General features: G+C 32.8%; 1 protein-coding gene across 1 annotated transcript; it reads left to right on the forward strand.

The window, feature by feature from the left end:
- Window positions 1–20,361: 20,361 nt before the first annotated feature.
- LOC111898645 (uncharacterized) lies at window positions 20,362–21,039 on the forward strand. Its single transcript, XM_023894547.1, has one exon. The coding sequence runs from the start codon at window positions 20,362–20,364 to the stop codon at window positions 21,037–21,039; it is 678 nt and encodes a 225-aa protein (XP_023750315.1).
- The last annotated feature ends 514 nt before the right edge of the window (window positions 21,040–21,553 follow it).

Genomic DNA, 21,553 nt, shown 5'->3' on the forward strand with positions numbered 1-21,553 from the left:
CTCTTGTTATGTCTAACACCTTTGACAATCTATAAGACAACTCAAGACAGTATTCTTTCATACATACTTCCAACGTATGATCGAATGTGGATGGTTTGAATAATTTTATTATTCTGGAAGTCAAAACATGCAAAGTGAAACAATAGTAAATAATTGGCACAAGACAGTAACTTTACATATAAATAAAAACTCTTTTATTTAATCATCAAATATCAATTACAATTTAGCTATTACAAGTTTTTATTTATCTAACCGCTAAAACTAATATCGTCTGTTTGCCCAATGCCCCTTGGATGCTGCAAGTGTGTAACCCTTGTCAGTCCCTTTGTAAGCGGATCTGATGGGTTGTCCTCCGACGATATCCCCTTTACCACGAGCTGCCCTTCTTCTACTTGATGTCTTATGAAGTGGTACTTTCTGTCGATATGCCTGGATCTACCATGATCTCTCGGTTCCTTGGTTAAGGCAACCGCCCCTTCATTATCGCATAAGATCTCCATATGCTCCTTTATGGATGGAATGACTCCAAGGTCTCCGATGAAGTTTTTCAACCATATCGCCTCTTTCGATGCTTCGCTTGCTGCAATGTACTCTGATTTGCATGTTGAATCAGCTACAATCTCCTGCTTGAAACTTTTTCATGTTATTGCTCCTCCATTGAGGGTAAACACCCAGCTCGACTGAGAGCGGAAAGTATCTCTGTCAGTTTGAAAATTGGCATCACTATACCCTGTCACTCTCAAGTTATCACTAACACCAAGGGTATGGACCCAGTCCTTAGTCCTCCGCTGGTACTTGAGAATGTTCTTAATCGCAGTCCAATGAGCTTTTCCAGGATTCCCTTGATATCTACTAACCATGCTCAAAGCAAAGGCCACATCAGGGTGAGTACAAGTTATAGCATACATGATCGAGCCAATTGCGGAAGCATATGTTATTTGACTCATTTATGCTATCTCAACCTTTATACTTGGACTCTGAGTTTTACTCAGTTTGGTATTGATTTGGATAGGTAAGTCACCTTTCTTGGACTCCTTCATGCTGAAACGCTTCAACACCTTGTCTAAGTAGGTAGTTTGACTAAGTCCTATTAGTTTTTTACTCATGTTTCTCAATATCCTTATCCGTAGGATGTAAGAAGCTTCTCCGAGGTCCTTCATAGTGAAACACTTCCCAAGCCAGAACTTAACCTCATGGAAGGTTGGGATGTCATTTCCTATGAGCAGTATGTCATCTACATACAATACCAGAAAGCTTACTATGCTCCCACTAGCTTTGACATATACACATGACTCATCCCTACTTCTCGAAAATCCAAACTCTTTGACTTTCTCATCAAAACAAAGATTCCATCTACGAGATGCTTGCTTTAATCCATAAATGGATTTTGAAGCTTACACACTCTATTAGGGTACTTTGCATTGACAAAACCCTATGGCTGACTCATGTAAACATCTTCAGCCAACTTTCCATTAAGGAAAGTGGTTTTGACATCCATTTGTCGTATTTCATAGTCATGAAATGCATCTATGGCTAGCATAACCCTTATAGATTTAATCTTCGCTACTGGTGAGCAGGTCTCATCATAGTCAAATCCATGAGTTTGAGTAAAGCCCTTAGCAACCAGTCACGCCTTATATGTGTGTACTTTCCCATCCATGTTGGTTTTCTTCTTGAAGATCCATATGCACCCGACCATCCTACGACCTGGAATATTGTCAACCAAGTTCCAAACATGATTGTGATACATGGACTGAATATCGCTGTCAATAGCCTCTTTCCGTTTTGCATACTCGGGGCCTGTCATGGCTTCTTTGTAGTTGTTAGGTTCATCTAGATTTACCAGTGTGCTATCACTGATAAATGTATCACCTTCAACTACTATATAAAAACCATATAACATAGGTGGAACACGAACTCTACTGGAATGCCTGAGAGGTATGTACTCGTCAATCGGTTTAACCAGAGTTTCCTCCTCGGATTGAGTGCTAGTGTTTGAGGTTCCTTGACCGTTTGACTCTTGAATCTCTTTAAGGTCAATTGGCCTCCCACTGTTCCCTTGGCATATAAGTTCTCTCTCACGAAAGACTCATCTCCTCGCGACGAAAACAAAATTGTCACTCGGTCTATAGAAGAGATATCCAAAGGACTTTTGCGGGTAGCCGATGAAAATACATCGCTCACTCAGAGGTTCGAGCTTGTCATGAGTCACACATCTCACGAAATCCCCGCAACCCCAAACTTTTATGTGGTCTAATGAGGGAACCTTCCCTGTCCACATCTCGTGAGGTGTTTCGGAAACCTTTTTGGTAGGGACTAGATTAAGGATATGGGCGGCAGTCTCTAAGGCATACCCCCAGAATGAGATAGGTAACGAAGCTCGACTCATCATGAAACGAACCATGTCCAACAAGGTTCCATTGCGCCTCTCAGCCACACCATTAAGCTGTTGTGTCCTAGGTGGCGTCAACTGTAAAACAATTCCATATTCCTTAAGATAGTGAAGGAACTCGATACTAAGATACTCTACTCCTCGATCGGATCGTAACATGTTTATCTTCCTGCCCAATTGATTCTCCACTTCTTGCTTAAACTCCTTTAACTTTTCAAAAGTTTTTGACTTATGCTTGATTGAGTAGACATAGCCATACCTACTGTAATCATTAGCAAAAGTCACATAGAAGCGGTTAGCATCCCTTGTGGTGGTTCTGAATATTCCACACACATCAGTGTGTATGAGATCCAACAGACCTTCACCTCTTTCACAAGTAGCAGTGAAGGGTGACTTGGTAATCTTTCCAAGTAAACAAGATTTGCAAGTGTCATCCGACTTCAATTCGAATGACTCCTAGACTCCATCCTTTTGGAGTTGGGCTATGCACTTCTTATTGACATGTCCAAGACAATAATGCCGTAAGTATGCCTTATCCAAATCATTGGAAGAATCAATGTGTAACACATTATTTCCTAAGTTATCTACAACCATCACAGCTTCATATATACCATTGCAAGGTAATGCTTGAAAATAAAATACACCATTGTAATAAACATTAATACCACTAATTTCATTATTAAAAGAAAAGGTAAAACCTTGTTTATACAAACTGTGAAAGGAAATAATATTTCTCGCCATATCGGCCGAGTAACAACAATTATTCAAATCTAAATCTAAACCATTACTAAGCAATAAAGAATAAAATCCAATCATGGTTGCAAGCGACACTTTCCTATTTTCCATGATTAAGTTTATCTTCACATGCTCGACATCCATACTTCTTTTTAGTCCCTGCAAATCAAAAAAAATGTGAAATCGACAACCTGTATCAAGGGCCCAAGAATTAGCATGTGATGAGTTATTATATTGAATAGTGTAAATACCTTCAAAGGAGGGCTTGATCTTGCCATCCTTTATGTCCTCCAAGTACTTGGGATAGCTTCGTTTCCAGTGCCCTTTTTCATCGCAGTGGAAGCACTCTCCATCCTTCGGATTGGAAGATGGATTAGCAGAACCAGCTTTGGTCCCACTTGAAGAGTATCCATCTAGAGACTTTCCCTTGCGGCTCTTGTAGGGAGCCTTCCTCTTCTTTCCCTTCCCATGTCTGATTTCCAGAATATGGGCATAAGTAGTAGTAGGAGTAGACACAACCGACTTGCCTTTCAGGTTGCTTTCTACAATCCTTAGTAGGCCTTAAAGCTTGCTAAGAGTAACCTCCTCCTTATTCATATGATAGGTCATACGAAACTGATCATAACAAGAAGGTAAAGAGTGTAGAATTATATCTATGGCCAACTCTTCATCAAAATTGGAATTCAATTTAAGCAAGCGTTCCACAAATCTGTGCATCTTCTCCAAGTGGGCCATGATGGGTTCACCGTCCTTCATTTTGGTTGTAATCATGGATGAAATGATCTCATACCTCTCCTTCCGATCACTTTGATGGTATCTTTCAATCAAGTCTTGATACATTTAAAAAGGATAATAGTCCTCATAGGATTTATGCAGCTCAACAGTCATGGTATCAATCATTAGACATGACACCTTTGTTACTTCCCTCTCATGACTAGTTTGTTCAGCGATTTGTTCGGGAATAGCAGTGGTGACATCAATCTCCTTGAGCTCTTTATCCAGGACATATTCTTTGTCCTCATAGTGAATAGCCATTTGGATGTTTCGAATCCAATCATTGAAGTTAGAGCCATTGAAAATGACCCTCCCACATGGGTTCATGAGGGAGAAAGAGCCTGAATGGATTGGGGTGGAAGCATTGTTTGGGATAGATATCTGAAAAGAAGAAGAAAAAAGTTTAGGTTAGATGATAATCCTTAATATTACTCCCAAATGAAATATTAAGGCTATGACCCAACACAATGTTCTACAATTGCAAAAAGGGATGCTGTAATCCAATTGTAAATATATTTAAAGGTAGGTAAATGACGATTTACCAATTTCCACCATGAAAAATTAATTAGATTATTAAGTTTTAATTGGATTGAAATTCCTAGATCCTTTGAGATTTATTGAACTTTTGAATGGCATGTTTAAATCTCGATTGTGCCCTTCAAGTTTTTGACAAGGATGCCGAGGATCACAAACAAGGTATGAATAACCATGCAAATTAACTTGGTACACCCAATGTTACAGATCACTTAATCAATGTGCCGCTTAACCATACACGCTCCATTGATCTATGGTTAACATCAAGCTACCCTTTGCCACACATTGTCAGTCCCAGATTAGTAAGCCGGTTAACCAAACACGCTCCACTAGCGACTTAACAAGGTGCAAAGTGTAATTTCATGGATTAGCACCATTTTCACATTTTCCTAAAGTAACTAAGATTGTGAATTTAATAAAAGTTTAATTAGTTTGTATTTATCATTATACTTGTAATGAGGGAGAATTAATGTCCTATCCTACCCGTTCGGCTAACGACCCTCCATCAGTCAAGGATGCGGTGGGTGAGAGTGGACACCCATTAAACCACCATTTTATAGGCAATAACCTTATACCTCCCTTATAGATCGGCTTCATGAATGAGGCCTACTAACGGTAAGACCGACTTGTCTTATATATATACTAGGCGAATGCCCGCGCGTTGCGTAGAAGCATATCTATATAGCTGAAATCTTAACAAATATATATATATATATATATATATATATATATATATATATATATATATATATATATATATTTAATATAACAATATTGTTGTTGTTGAATTTGATATAATAATTTGTATACTAAGTTGATATAATATATTGATTATTTTGAATTATGTGATAATATATACATCTAATAAAACTGTATAATCTCAATCTTTTGAACTACCTCTACCCACGGGTTACTCATGAATAAAATTAAATATAATATATGGTTTAATGTTATTTATAGTTGTTGTTATACTTAATTAATTTTTTAAAATTTATTTGCTTAACATTTCAATTTCTATCATTGTAATTATTTAAAACATCAAACAATTTTTTTTATTTTAAAGATAACAATATAATCATTATATATATATATATATATATATATATATATATATATATATATATATATATATATATATTTAACTATTGTTATTGTAAGTTATTTTAAGTTATTTATTTAAAAACTTTTAACGATTATAAAAATATATTTAGAAAATATTTTAGTTAAATTTATATTACAATTTAATTTTTGCATTTATCACTATAATATATCACTTTTAACTATTAACAAAATATTCTTTGAGTTTTTTTAAGTGAAACTGAAATTTATATTGAAGTTGACCCTGTAATGTTATATTTAAATTAACAAATTAAGTATTTTGTCGAAACTGTTCAAAAGTTGTAGCTTTAAACTGATAATAGTTTATATATAACAACATATTAAATCTAATAAATTAAGTATAATATGTTAAAAGTTAGAGACATAACTTTGTAAGTAGATGTAAAAATATTATTTTAATATTGAAATTTAGTTTATTTATGATTACACTTTAGGTTTGATACTTATTTAACCTTATTAGCCAGCTTATAATCATTATTAGAAATACACTAAAATTTATCAGTTTTAACTTTCTACAAAATATTCTATAGATTGTTTAAGTTGAACTAAATTTATATTTAAGTTGATCCTATAAGGTTATATTTAAATTAATAATTTAAATATTTTATATAAATTGTTCAAAAGTTGTAGCTTTAAAATGATAATGGTTTACATACAACAACATATTAGACATAATAAATTAAGTATAATATGTTAAAAGTTAAAAACATAAATTTATAAGTAGAAGAAAATATATTCTTTTAATATTGAAATTTAATATATATATATATATATATATATATATATATATATATATATATATATATATGATTAAACTTTAGGTTTTATATTTATTTAACCTTATTAACCAATTTATAATCATTATTAGAAAGAAATTGAAAAGTCATGGGAGTTTCAAATGAATGTGGTGAAAGGAAAAATGAATGGGGGGTTTCAAATGCATGAGATTCAAGAAAAAATGCTAGCTTTATAAGTATGTATGATATATATATATATATATATATATATATATATATATATATATATATATATATATTATTAAACTTATAATATTATAAAGTATAAGGGTTGAATTTTAACTTTTAAAACTCTAGGGTTTGGAATTAATGTTTCATTAGTGTGACTTTACAAATTCCAAAACGTGAGGGCAAGTTTTGAAACTTGTCAAAACTCTTCATATTCATAACTTATGAGTTTAATGCAATTGAAAAAAAAAGTTTTTATTTTCCATAACTTGAGATGGAGTCCACTAAAGGCATTTAGATCATTATTTTAATTAACACAATAATCAAATAATTCATCCATAATCCTGTTAAATGTAACATACATGTTCAGTTATCGTGTTATCTAATTTTAAAAGTGAATAATATTAAGAACCATTATATGATATTAAGCATTGAGTTCTAACAAGATAGTTGTTACTAGAAATGAAGTAAAATTATGTTTAGAATTACTCGGAAAATATTGGAAGTCTTATGAGATTCCAATCAAAAGCCAAATATTGAAAATTAACAAAAATATAAAGTTGAAAAGAAGTAAAATTATATTATTGAAAGTTGTAAAGAATCTCGTTAGAAACGTTTAGGCGAAAACCTCATCGAAATCCGAGTTATAACAAAGAAGTTATGACTTATTGAAGTTTCACGACATAATCGGCACGACGCTGTATGACGTAAAAAGTGAGTTTTTGATAAACTTGTTTTTAGCCTTTATGATCTAAATGAAAGTTGTAGTATTCGTTAAACCGACAACTTTCATAAAAAGAACATCCAAATTTGATTTCGTATGAGGAAGTTATGATTTTTCTAAATCTCAGAATAGCAGTTGATAGCTAAAAACTCGAAACAAAGATCGAGTGATTTTTAGCCAACGTAACCTAAACGAGAATCGAAGGTCTCGTCAATAGTAGTACAACAGTAAAAAGACTGACGAAAATGGACTTCGGATGAAGAAGTTATGAATTTTTAACGGACTTTTCCTTTCCTAGCCCGTTAAAAATATGATATTAAAAATGAAATCAAAATTAGCCGACGGAGTCTAAACAAAAGTTGTAGAGTATAATCTAACCTACGCGTGGATATAAAAAACGTCAAAAACGGAGCTCGTACGCAAAAAATATGAGGAGGTACGCCCTCATATTTAAAGTTTTTAAACAAAAATAAATGAAAATTCGAAGCCTTATCCGAGGAGGTACGCCCCGTGTAGAGCCTTATGCCTAGCGTTCACCTGGCAGGACCTCAGATTGACCACGTTTCTGATCTTCGCATGATGTCCACGTAGCAGACACGTCCGAGCCACATGCCCTCTTTTTCTAGAATCGGACACGTAGCCTCGTACGCCCCGCGTAGTGAGCTGCTTCGGACCCTAAAAAAGGGATGCGAGGCTGCCCGTATTTTGGTTGCCATTTTTCAATCTCCTTCACTCTAAAAACCCTCTCTAGCCACTTTTAACCCCCCGAAGCCTCGGTATCATTCCCGACACCCGAAGCAAGTTCCGACGTCCCAAAGTTCCCGAGAAAATTATATTTTCAAGTCGAAACACTGCCCGATTAAGGCCAATTTTCAACTAAAATCCCTGGTTTTGTCACAGAAACTCATATTTAGAGCCGAAGTGCTGCCCAAATTATCATTTATTCATTCGGTTATTTCACGGTGAGTTCATTATATAGGAACAATTGTATGTTATGTGTTATGTGTGCTATGTGCTTTTCCGTGTTATCATTTCGTGTTATTATTTTCGCTATTATGGTAGCAAAGTTGTACCTTTGACCATGTGATCAGTGAAAGGACTTAGATTCACGGTGGTACTGGTATATAGCCTCTGGCCATGTAGAACATATCTCGTAAGAGAATGACTTTTATTCTATGACATTGACAAAAGGTTGGGTAGGGTTAAAAGACTGAAATCTACCAAAATGTTTAACCAGAAAGTGTATGTCTTCTGTGACACTTGGGCCGAAGCTTTATTGATGTATATCAAGTATTGGAATTGTTATGTCTCATTGATTGATATGGAAAGCTTGTTGCATGATTCACATATGCCTTTTTTGTTCCTTGTTCCCTTTGCTTCTGCCATATATATATATATATATATATATATATATATATATATATTGCATAATGTTATATTGTATCTATTATTGAACTCACTAAGCATTACTGCTTACCTCTCTCAGTGTTTAATAATTGCAGGAAATGAGAATCCAGTATAGTCATATACTGTTGGAAGATTTAGAATAGTTTATACTATTACTTTTGGACTTGAGTTTATGCATGTATAAAACTACAATATCCTAGGTAGTTATGTAATAGATATAACACTTTGTAATATACTAAAAACTTAGTCGGTTTGCATCCAGTCTTTTGTAATCACACTATCAATGTAAAGTATTATTTATAAATATGCATGTAGCATGTTTTGGTGTATCTATATTATGAAGTATGAAAGTTTGGGTCTTTCAGAAATATGAAAGTTGGGGTCTTTCAACCAATGTTATTAGAGCAGTAGTTTAAGTGAACTAAATACCATAGATTGGTATTTAGACTTAAACCGTTGGAAGTTCAATATATGAACGGATTCATTGTAAGTATATAGGTACAAACCATAGGAATGATTTAAGTGGGGCATTGGGTAGTAATAAACCCAAGTATTCTAAAATATTAAGTTATTTCAAAATTTTCAGAGAATTAGTTTAAGTGAATAGGAATTTTGAGATTTTCTAGACTTAAACATGGATTACTAGGGGATAATGATATGATGCGTATCTAGTATATTTTAGGTTGAATACCTAAATGGACACAAGCACTAGAATATTAGAGGACATATGCCTTATATTCTAATATGTGCTAAATGATAAATAATATACAATGCCTTAGGTTGCTTACTTACATTGCTATTACTTGAAAAAGTTTAAGGTCTTTTGATGACCTTGGTTTGGAAGAAAAAATTTTAAGTATTCCAGATTCTAAAATTTCCGTGTTATAACTGATAAGTAACTTTTCAAAGTGATAAAGAGACTTATGATAGTTGACATCGATAATTTTATAGATAAACGATCGAGGGATATCGTAAAATAATATTTACTAAGTGATATCATAAATAGTGTATTAATACCTACAGAGTGGTATTGTACATTTAAAGTATGTTTGATGAAATAATAACATCTTTGGAAGAATGATGTGCGTTTAAAACACATTTGGACGGGATAAATGTGTTGGTGCAATCTATGATGTTGTTCCACTGTTGTCTAGATTGAAGCAGTGATTGTTTATAGAGTCATAAGAATCGAAGATGGTGATCAATACTTCGGCAGTATCGCAATTGATATTGAGCAAGATTTAGAAAATTTTATATGAAGAATTTGGAAGTAAAATTTTTGTCGACCTATGAAAAAGTATTAGAATATGCTAGATCGAGTATATGCATGAGAAGAATCCTAGAAGACGAGTATAGGAAATCCAAGATATGTTTGACAGAAACACAAAATCCCCAGTTGAGTCTAGGAGAAATTTTCGTATGAACTTGTTTGAACATATTCATGTGTGATAAGTTCCTTTGTAAAAATTCTTGACATGGTGATTTGGGGACTGCGAGACAATTCTTGGAACGAGTATGAGTAGGTGTGAATAGTAGTAGAAGCCTATACTACTGGAAGCACATGACTCACAATTGGATCTGGAAAGTCACAAGGTTACCAAGAAAATATAAATTAATTCCGTTTTTGTTCGAGTATGTCATTACCTTCGTTTCGGTGATGACTAAGAAAATGATTTTCGTTTAGACCTTAGTGGTCATAAAGAATCCAGTACGACTAATATAGATCTGTGAAGTGAATTGATTGGTTCAGAGAACCATGTCTTGTGTAGCGACAAAACTTCAGTTGGAAGATTGAAGAAGGAGATGGTCGAGGTAGTCGATAAAAGTATAACAACTTTCATTAAAGATTAAGCAACTACTAGCTAGAAATGCTACTAGTTATGAAGATACTAGGCGAATGGCCGCGCGTTGCGCAGAAACTCCTATATAGTTGAAGTTTTTACAAATATATGATTTTTTTTAATATAACAATAACGTTGTTGTTAAATTTGATATAATAATTTGTATATACTAAATTGATATAATATATTGATTATTTTGAATTATACGATAATATATACATTTATTATAACTTCATAATCTCAATCGTTTGAATGACTTCTACCCGCGAGTTACACATGAATAAAATTAAATATAATATATGATTTGATGTTATTTATAGTTTTTATTGTTAATTAATTTTTTAAAATTTATTTGCTTAATGTTTTAATTTCTATCATTATAATTATTTAAAACATCAAACATTGTTTTTTTTATTATTTTAAAGCTAACAATATAATCATTTATATAGAGTTGTTTTAACTATTGTTATTGTAAGTTATTTTAAGCTACTTATTTGGAAACTTTTAACGATTATAAAAATATATTTAAGAAATATTTTATTTAAATTGAAATTACAATTTAGTTTTTGCTTTTATCACTACAATTTATCACTTTTAACTATTTACAAAATATTCTTTAGTTTTTTTAAATGGAACTGAAATTTATATTTGAGTTGACATTGTGATGCGCAGAAACACCTATATAGTTGAAGTCTTTACAAATATATGATTTTTTAAATATAACAATAACGTTGTTGTTAAATTTGATATAATAATTTGTATATACTAAATTGATATAATATATTGATTATTTTGAGTTATACGATAATATATACATTTATTATAACTTCATAATCTCAATCGTTTGAATGACTTCTACTCGCGAGTTACACATGAATAAAATTAAATATAATATATGATTTGATGTTATTTATAGTTGTTTTTATTGTTAATTAATTTTTTAAAATTTATTTGCTTAATGTTTTAATTTCTATCATTATAATTATTTAAAACATCAAACATTGTTTTTTTTTTTTTATTATTTTAAAGCTAACAATATAATCATTTATATAGAGTTATTTTTAACTATTTTTACTATAAGTTATTTTAAGCTACTTATTTGAAAATTTTTAACGATTATATAAATATATTTAGGAAATATTTTAGTTAAACTGATATTACAATTTAGTTTTTGCATTTATCACTATAATTTATCACTTTTAACTATTTACAAAATATTATTTGGTTTTTTTAGTGGAACTGAAATTTATATTTAAGTTGACACTGTAATGTTATATTTAAATTAACAATTTAAGTATTTTGTCCAAACTATTCAAAATTGTAGCTTTAATCTGATAATGGTTTACATGCAACAACATTTTAAATCTAATAAATTAAGTATAATATGTTAAAATTTAAAAACATAACTTTATAAATAGAAGTAAAGATATTATTTTAAAATTGAAATTTAGTCCATTCGTAATTACACTTTAGGTTTGATATTTATTTAACCTTATTAACCAACTTACAATCATTATTAGAAAGACACTACAATTTATCACTATTAACTATTTATAAAATAATATTTGGGTTGTTTAAGTTAAATAAAATTTATATTTAAGTTGAGCCTATAATGTTATATTTTAATTAATAATTTAAGTATTTTATACGAATTGTTAAAAAATTATACCTTTAAAATGATGATGGTTTACATCCAACAATATATTAAAACTAATAAATTAAGTATAATATGTTAAAAATTAAAAAAACATAATTTTATAAGTAGAATTAAAGATATTATTTTAATATTGAAATTTACTTTATATATGAATACACTTTACATTTGATATTTATTTAACCTAACTACCAAATTATAATTATTATTATAAAGAAATTGAAAAGTCATGGGAATTCCAAAAAAATGTGGTGAAAAGAAAAAAAGAATGGGGGTTTCAAATGCATGAGATTCAAGAAAAAATGCTAGCTTTATAAGTATGTATAATTATATCACATTAGAACATGAAGGAAGGTTTCTTCTATGATAGTGTTTGACTAATAGAAATAAGAGTATGATTCGTTGTATGTCTTTTGTGTTACGAAATCAAAGGTCATTAGAATATGACCAATCGAATTGTTGTTGTAGCAAAAGTGAAGACTTTATCTTGGGTTGAGTCTATAACCCCAATTCACATAGGAGTAAGAGTATGCAATGCTAATTGATTTCTCTTTAACTCAGAGATTAGGATCGAGGCCCAAATTATACTTGGGAATATAAGAATGAGATAAGTACGAAATATCTGCAGTTATTTAAATCGTTGTGATTTCAGGGACGAAATCCTCAAAAAAAGGAGGTATTTGTAACATACACGTTCAATTATCGTGTTATATAATTTTAAAAGTGAATAATATTAAGAAATATTATATGATATTAAGTGTTGAGTTCTAACAAGATAGTTTTTACTAGAAATGAAGTAAAACTATGTTTAGAATTACTCGGAACATACCGGCACGACGTCGTATGACCTAAAAAGTGAGTTTTCGATAAAATACTTTTTAGCCTTTATGATCTAAATGAAAGTTGTAGTATTCGTTAAACCGAGAACTTTCATATAAAGAACGTCCAAATCTGACTTCGTATGAGGAAGTTATGATTTTTATAAATTTCGGAATAGCAGTAGACAACTAAAAACTCGAAATAAAGATCAAGTGATTTTTAGCCGACGCAACCTAAACGAGAATCAAAGGTCTTGTCAATAGTAGTACAACGGTAAAAAGACAGACGAAAACGAACTTCGGTTGAAGAAGTTATGAATTTTTAACGGACTTTTCCTTTCCTGATATTAAAAATGAAATCAAAATTACCCGACGGAGTCTAAAAAAAGTTGTAGAGTATAATCTAACCTACGAGTGGATATAAAGAACATCAAAAAGAAGCTCGTACGCAAAAGATATGAATTTTTGAAGTTTTTAAATAAAAATAAATGAAAATTTGAAGCCTTATCCGAGGAGGTACGCCCCGCGTAGAGGCTTCAGCCCATCGTTCGCATGGCAGGACCTCGGATTGACCATGTCTTCGATCTTCGCATGATGGCCACATAGCAGGCACGTCTAAGCCTCGTGTCCTCCCTTCCGAGAATCGGACACGTAGCCTTGTATGCCTCGTGTACAACGAGACTAAGCCCCACGTAGTGAGCTGCTTCAGACCCTATAAAATGGATGCGAGGTTGCCCGTATTTTGGTTGCCATTTTTCAATCTCCTTCACTCTAAAAACCCTCTCTAGCCACTTTTAACCCCCCCAAAGCCCCGATATCATTCCTGACACCCGAAGAAAGTTCCGACGCCCCGAAGTTCCCGAGAAGATTATATTTTGAAGTTGAAACTTTCCCCGAGTAAGGCCAGTTTTCAACTAAAATCCCTGGTTTTGTCATAGAAAGTCGTATTTAGAGCCGAAGTGCTGCCCAAATTATCATTTATTCCTTCGGTTATTTCACGGTGAGTTCAATATATAGGAACAATTGTATGTTATGTGTTATATGTGCTATGTGCTTTTCCATGTTATCATCTCATGTTATTATTTTCACTATTATGGTAGCAAAGTCGTACCTTTGACCATGTGATAAGTGAAAGGACTTAGATTCACGGTGGTACTGGTATGTAGCCTCTGGCCATGTAGAGCATGTCTTGTAAGAGAATGACTTCTATTCTATGGCATTGACAGAAGGTTAGATAGGGTTAAAAGCCTGAAATCTAACAAAATGTTTAATCAGAAAGTGTATGTCTTTTGTGCTATTTGGGTCGAAGCTTTATTGATGTCTATCAATTATTAAAATTGTTATGTCTCATTGATTGATATGGAAAACTTGTCGCATGATTCACATATGCCTATGTTGTTCCTTGTTTCCTTTGCTTCTTCCATATTGATGTATATATTTGGCATAACGTTATATTGTATCTATTATTGAACTCACTAAGCGTCACCACTTACCCTTCTCAGTGTTTAATAATTGCAGGAAATGAGAATCCAATATAGTCATATACTGTTGGAAGATTTAGAATAGTTTATATTATTACTTTTGTACTTGAGTTTATGCATGCATAAAACTATAATATCCTAGGTAGTTATGTAATAGATATAACACTTTATAATATACTAAAAACTTAGTCGGTTTGTATCCAGTCTTTTGTAATCACAGTATTAGTGTAAAATATTATTTATAAATATGCATGTAGCATGTTTTGGAGTATCTATATTGTGAAGTATGAAAGTTTGGGTCTTTCAGAAATACGAAAGTTGGGGTTTTTCATTAAACTCATCAGAACAAGATAATTCATATCAGCAATCTTCAAGAAATTAGCCTAATCATATAAACTTATACAAATATTGAAATTAGGACAGTTATCTTTTTAATTGGATAAGCATGATCATTACCATATCAAAAATAGATTTCATGGTTCAAAAAACAGTTCGGGGTAATGATCCTAATCCAATTTTGGCAAAAAACTCAAAATTCTACACACAGGAGCACCAACTCGGCAAGTACATTAACAGGACTTGTCGAGTTGGTCTATTACTGGGTCGAATCGTCGAGTCAGCCAGTGGGCTCGACGAGTTCACCGGTCAGAAGGCAGAAAATCGATTTTTTTCAACTTTGAAAACCAAAAAGCATCAAGTATAATAGAAAACAATCCTAGGCTCTAATATCACTGTTAGGTTTTGAGCACTATAACACTCCTATGGTGTGCATGCAACCCGAAATGCTTTGGATCTATGTTTTCTCTAATTATACATGCATATTTTCAATTTTCCAAAGCATTGTCCTAACTAGCATACGTTTGAACAATTGAATGATACAACTAGTTAGATGACTTACCTTTTAGAAGGACTTGTAGTTCTTGAACTTTGAAAGCTTGAGCACCCCAAGTGTGATGCCTCTAATGTTTCATAAAAAACAATATGCAAGAAGAGGCTTGAGAGAATAGGTTACTAGGACAAAATCAACTTCACCCTCTTGGAAAGTATGTGTAACCGATTTTGGCTCGAGGGGATCCATTTTATAGTGTAGCAAATGATAGGGTTACACCTTGTAAACCCTAATGACCCATGACTTTCCACATTCTTATGCTCCATGGGTTTAACCTCCATGGATTATCCATGGATTAGTTTAGCCTATCTACATAATCATGGATCATTGGCCCACACTATAATAATCATTGATATGCATAACCAATCCCCATATATTTAATTAGTCGCTTTTGACCACAAAATTAATTCCAAATTAATTCTTGATCAATAATAATTAAATAATATGATTTCATAATATATTATGCTTGTAATATATTAATAAATCATAAATAACCTTATTCTCAAAAGTCCATCCTATCAAATTGCACCAGTGAAGGCAACCCAAAAGGACCATGCTATAATCGGGTCAAGTACATCCTAGTTATAGTTATGGGATTTGACACCAAATCCAAGAAACACTTTCAAGGCTCTCTTAGGGTTCCCACTTCACCCTACCATCAACTACTAAAGAACACCTACTAATGTCAGCTAACTACTTCATGAATACTATTACATGCCAATAAACTTAAATAATCTTTCGACTAAAAGACCCAACCCTACAACAGTTAGAATCAAACATAAGAAGACATCCTCCAACTCACTTGCTTCTGCAATACTAGGAACCTCGACCAAAACTGTCGGTTGATCCTAACCATATATAACTTTTAAACAACCAGACAATGCGGGTTTAAATAGAGTGTCACATAAATGATTCTACCCTAAGCCCAAAAATAGACAATGAGTAGGATATAAGGCTAAATCATTCTAACTAGGGCTCTATGATCCTAGCCATATACAATTTTTAAACATACACTTAGTAGTTAATTTTACCAACATAAATTCCAAATAAGACATAGAATCCAATTCCTCCTAGACTACAACGCGTCACAAATCAAGCAATTTTATCATGCAATTCCTGAAGGTATCCTTAGCCTTATCCAAACATGCAAACATTCCATAGCATATAGCATATCATGTATCGAATCACTTACTTGAGATCGGTTGTTTGCATGCATCACACACATTTCTTTTGTAAAACTCTTTTTAGAAAGAATATTTTCTTATAAAAAAATACTAATTCCTTAGTTTGAGTTTAGACACACCTGAGAGTGTGCTCAACTCACTAAAACCAAGGCTCTAATACCAACTTGTAACGCCCCAAAAATACCAACCAAAAATTTCATTTTTAAAACCATCAAATTCATACAACCATTTGTTAAAAAAAATCAAAGTAAATCAAAAGTAATCAATGTTGAAAAGCCATCAGCAGATGCTGTGCAATCAAGCAGGGCCCTTCCCTTTGGAACTGGAAGTACATGAAAATGTTTAAATCATAAAACCGTAAGCACAAAACTTAGTGAGTTCCCCAAAATACACCATACCATACATAAAATAGGGAATGCTATGGGTCGTCCATAGTCTTACTCTCACTATCATCCATGAGCCAATCATGGTCTTTCCTTGCCATACTAGGAGCCAAATCCGGGTCTTATAGACAAATCCCAAGTGCCACATCCTAGTCTTCCTTGAAAGCATCACAAAGATAACTAGCAACATATATATATATATATATATATATATATATATATATATATATATATATATATATATATATATAACTGTCAAGGCTAGACCGTGGTCTTGCATAAAATTGCTAGGAGCCACAACTTGGTCTTTCATACATATGTCAGGGGCCACCACCTAGTCTTCCATGTAAGTATCAATAAGACAACTAGCATCCTACATAGTATAGTAAGAAGAGTCACCTTACCGACGAAGTCCACAACAAACAGTTATCAAAGCCAACAAACGGATACTAAACATCTCCTACCAAAACCACATAAGATAAACGCTATGTCTACCTTCAAAAACTAGAAATTGACCCAAAAGTCAACGGTCAGAGTCAAAGTCTGTTGGAACCTAAAAGTAAACCTCTAGCAATCTCTAACCCTTGAAGATCTGAATTCAGTCTTGAGTCCGAAATGTTTGTGATATGAGATGATGGTAAAGTCCGAAGTGGAGTATGTGCTGAGATGAAGAATTGATTCGAGATCATGTGCTAGTCTATGCATTAATTATTCTTGTCTTTTGTTTGATGTAACATCACATAGGACCAAGTCTCTTTTGTTTATTTGAATAATCATTATGTTCGAAGTAGTATTATTATCTGGTCTTTCGTATGACAATCAGTTTGTAAGGTGTTCCTCCTTGACTATTTAAAGAGTGATTGAATGACAAGAATATTACGGATTGTTCTTCCAAAGATAGCATATTTTCATATTAAATCTCTTTCAGCTTTTCTCTCCTATAAAATTCTTTCAAACCATTCTACTTTTTCGTTTATTCTCTTTACCTTGATTATACTCATGGTTCTATATTTAATACTTGAAGTACTTTGTTGATTTCTCTCTTTAGTCTCAACTTGTCTTGTCAGAATTGAATGGAACACATAATTATAAGCAGACATTAATCTTAAGCATTAACTCAAGCTTTGAGTTTTCGAACCTTTTCCCTACGCATAATATGCTTGTTCTCACAAAGTCAACACTCAACATCACTACCAGCTGATTCCCACGTCATGACCAACCCTTGGTCACATCATGACCTTGAACTCAACCGCGAACCAAAACTCCAGGTTTAAACAACTCTTTCATGATCAAAAACCACCATCACATCGTGATGGACATGCCCTCATGTCGTGACCAAGCCAGTCCAAAATAGTGGGAAAAACACCTCGTCATGTCGTAACTAAAGTAGGATGGGATAACTAAATGCAATCAACCTTTAATAATTTGAACCATCCATTCCAACTTTCCAAAGGGCCTTCTTACTCCAAAATCATACTAAAAATTTGATGCGTTGTAAACATGCATGCCTTGATCTCATATTATGTCAAAATGCTAAATAAATGGAACTACAATCACATGAATGGCTTCAAAACTTAGTCCAATTCTAGATCCAGCAACCACAACCCTTAAAGGACCTCAAGGAACCATAAAATTTTCTACTTTATGGAATTCTTCCATCCAAACATTCATAACAAGAAGGATAAGGGACAAAAAGTCTAGATCTAGAACATATCAACATAAAGGCTTTCTTCTTCCATCCAAGGGCTCCAAAACACTAAGGATAAGCTCACAAATAAACAAGAAAATATTAGGGGTTGCTTCAAGGATCAAAAGGGTGACGGAGGCTGGAAATGAAACTCATAATCCAAGTTTAATATTTTATAATACGAAGGAAACTATAAAAGATCATGGGCATGGGCTGCAGCCATCCTCACGACGTGACTATACTCATGTCTCGGCATGACATGCTTTCCGCTTACACATTTCCCATTTGATTTGTCATGTTGTGACATGCTTCCGAATACACGTTTCCCATTTGACTCATCACGTCGTGACCTCCCTATGACCACGCTGTGACACCCGATTTTTCCTAAAATCATGCTTTTGACTCATTAAGTCCTTACACTGATCCAATCTGGAACACAGACATACATACATACATACATACATATATATATATATATATATATATATATATATATATATATATATATATATATATATATATATATATATATATATATATAGGGTGGATCCATTAGGGTCACTAACTTTTTTATGATCATTAGGATCACTTTTTCAAACCTTGTTTTAGAGCTTATCATTTATTAAAAAAAATGTAAATTCATCATTTTCTAACCTCTTTCTGTATTGATATTCTCGAAAAAAGCATGTAACATATGCACATCAGTACAAAAACTTTTTAAATTTTTTTTCCAACAACTCATTTTTATTGCAACGTCTTAACTTATTAAGATATTTTCATCTATACATTAATGTGCACAAATGCATATATTCATATTTTCATATGTGTATATGTGCATATGGTGCACGTTTTACCTAATTTTTTTTATTCGAATATCAATATAGAAAGAGGATATCGAATGATGAATTTACATATTATTAGTTTTTTTGGGAAAATGAATTAAAAGGTAATAATATTCCAAAAACATACAAAGAACACCATTATTCTTTTTTTAGTGAAAACAAAATACCATTTTACCGGGTATTGTAGGTTAGCCGATTAAAAGATTTATGAGAATTTATGTGCCCTTACCCTTCGTTATTTCTCCCAGAATCAAGGGTTCCCTTCCTTCTCCTTCATTCGTTTATCCTTTCCACAGAATCACCACAATGGATTCCAACTTGACAATCGATATAAATCATACATGTTCTTTTCTCCCCAAACCGATTGTGTATTTCAATCCAATAAAAGTGGTTTTAGCAATGTCGATTTCAGAAGCATGAGTTTCATGGAGTTCATCTCATATGTGAAGAAGTTGGTCAAGGATGGACGAATCAGAGTGCACTATTGTCTTCCACAATGTTCACTGAGAGATGGGTTGAGAGCCTTAGAAGATGAAAATGATTATGTTTGTTTTCTTGATGATGGATATGAGAAAGGGGGTATGATCAATCTGTACATTGATCACAGTCATGAGATAGTTACGGAGTGGATTGAAGAAGAGATAGTTGAAGATGGATCGATAGATGTTAATACAGATGATGTTGATGATATAGACTCTAAGCTTTCAGATAATGAGTTATGGAGCATGAAGTTGATGATGAAGTGATACAAATACAGCCATCTGATGATCCTTTCATTAGAAGAAAATTTTTCAGGCCTCCAAGAGTTGTAGATGATAAGAAAAATGATAACAAAGATGTCAAGAAAGATCTTCATAAGTATCCAGTTCATGATCCTAACTGAAAATGGGATACAATGGTTCCAGTCTTAGGTATGAAATTTTGTGATCGTTATGGACTTAAAGCATTTGTTAAGCAATTATGTTGTTGCTAATGGGCATAAACTGTTGTATGAAAAAAGTGATTCAACTAGATTATTAGTTAGATGTTGCAAATGTGAAGAGAAGTCTAAATGCCCTTTTAGGTTGTGGGAAACATGGATGAGTAAAGAAATATCATTTCTGATTAAGTCCTTAATCTTTGAACATAACTGTTGTAGGGCCTTCAATTTAGGTGCAATGGTCACATATAGTTTGATTGGAAAACAGTTAATGGAAACCATAATAGATAATCCAAGAATAAGTTATAGGAATTTGGCTGTAGCAATCCTTAGAGATTTTTATCTAAAAGTTAGTTTTGGTCAGTGTAGAAACGCCAAAAAATTTCCAATGGATGAGATAGAAGGGAGTTTGGTGGCACACAATGAAAAGCTTAGGACTTATGGTTTGGAGCTATTGAGGACTAATCCAGGTTCCATAGTGAAATTCGATGTGGATATCATGCCTGATTCTACAGTCTATTTTTCAATGATGTATATTTGCTTGAAGGATGTGAAGGATGGTTGGATGGAGGATTGTAAAAGAGTGATTGGTGTAGATGTATGTTTTTTAAAGGGACTTTGTAGAGGTGAGATACTTTCTGTTGTCGGTAGGGATGCTAATAACCAAATGTATCCTTTAGCATGGAAATGATGTTTACTCAAAAAAGGAAGGGCCTTAAGTGGAACTTGGAGATTTTTCCCTCAATTAGAAGAAAGATTAAGGACATGAAGAAAATACAGAGGTATATAACTATATTTATACATGGTACATATAGATATATTATTCAATACTGACTTATATGTTACATTTCATAATAGGTTTTGGGGAGTAACTCCAAGTGGTTTTCATCAATATGAAAGTAGGTGGTTGAATGAGGTGTATGCAATTGACTTACATAAAAGAACTCATGGATGCAGATCAAGGCAACTGACAGGTATACCATGTGTCCATGCTATTTCTACAATCTTGTGCTTGAATGGAAATATAGAGGAGTATGTAGGAATTTGGTACACAACAAAAATGTTTGGAAGCTGTTAAGAGTATAATGTGAAGCCAATAAATGGATATGAAATGTAGCCAGAAAATGACTTGAATACCATTTTACCACCAAAGCGTAGAAGAATGCCTGACATACCAAAGATGAAAGAAAGAAATGCATTTCAGA

The sequence above is a fragment of the Lactuca sativa genome, chromosome 2 (assembly GCF_002870075.4).
Source record: "Lactuca sativa cultivar Salinas chromosome 2, Lsat_Salinas_v11, whole genome shotgun sequence".
Classification (NCBI taxonomy): Eukaryota; Viridiplantae; Streptophyta; class Magnoliopsida; order Asterales; family Asteraceae; genus Lactuca; species Lactuca sativa.

Bases quoted from the DNA above. Each gene is read 5' to 3' on its own strand.
- LOC111898645 (XM_023894547.1), top strand. From the start codon at position 20,362: ATGGACTTAAAGCATTTGTTAAGCAATTATGTTGTTGCTAATGGGCAT.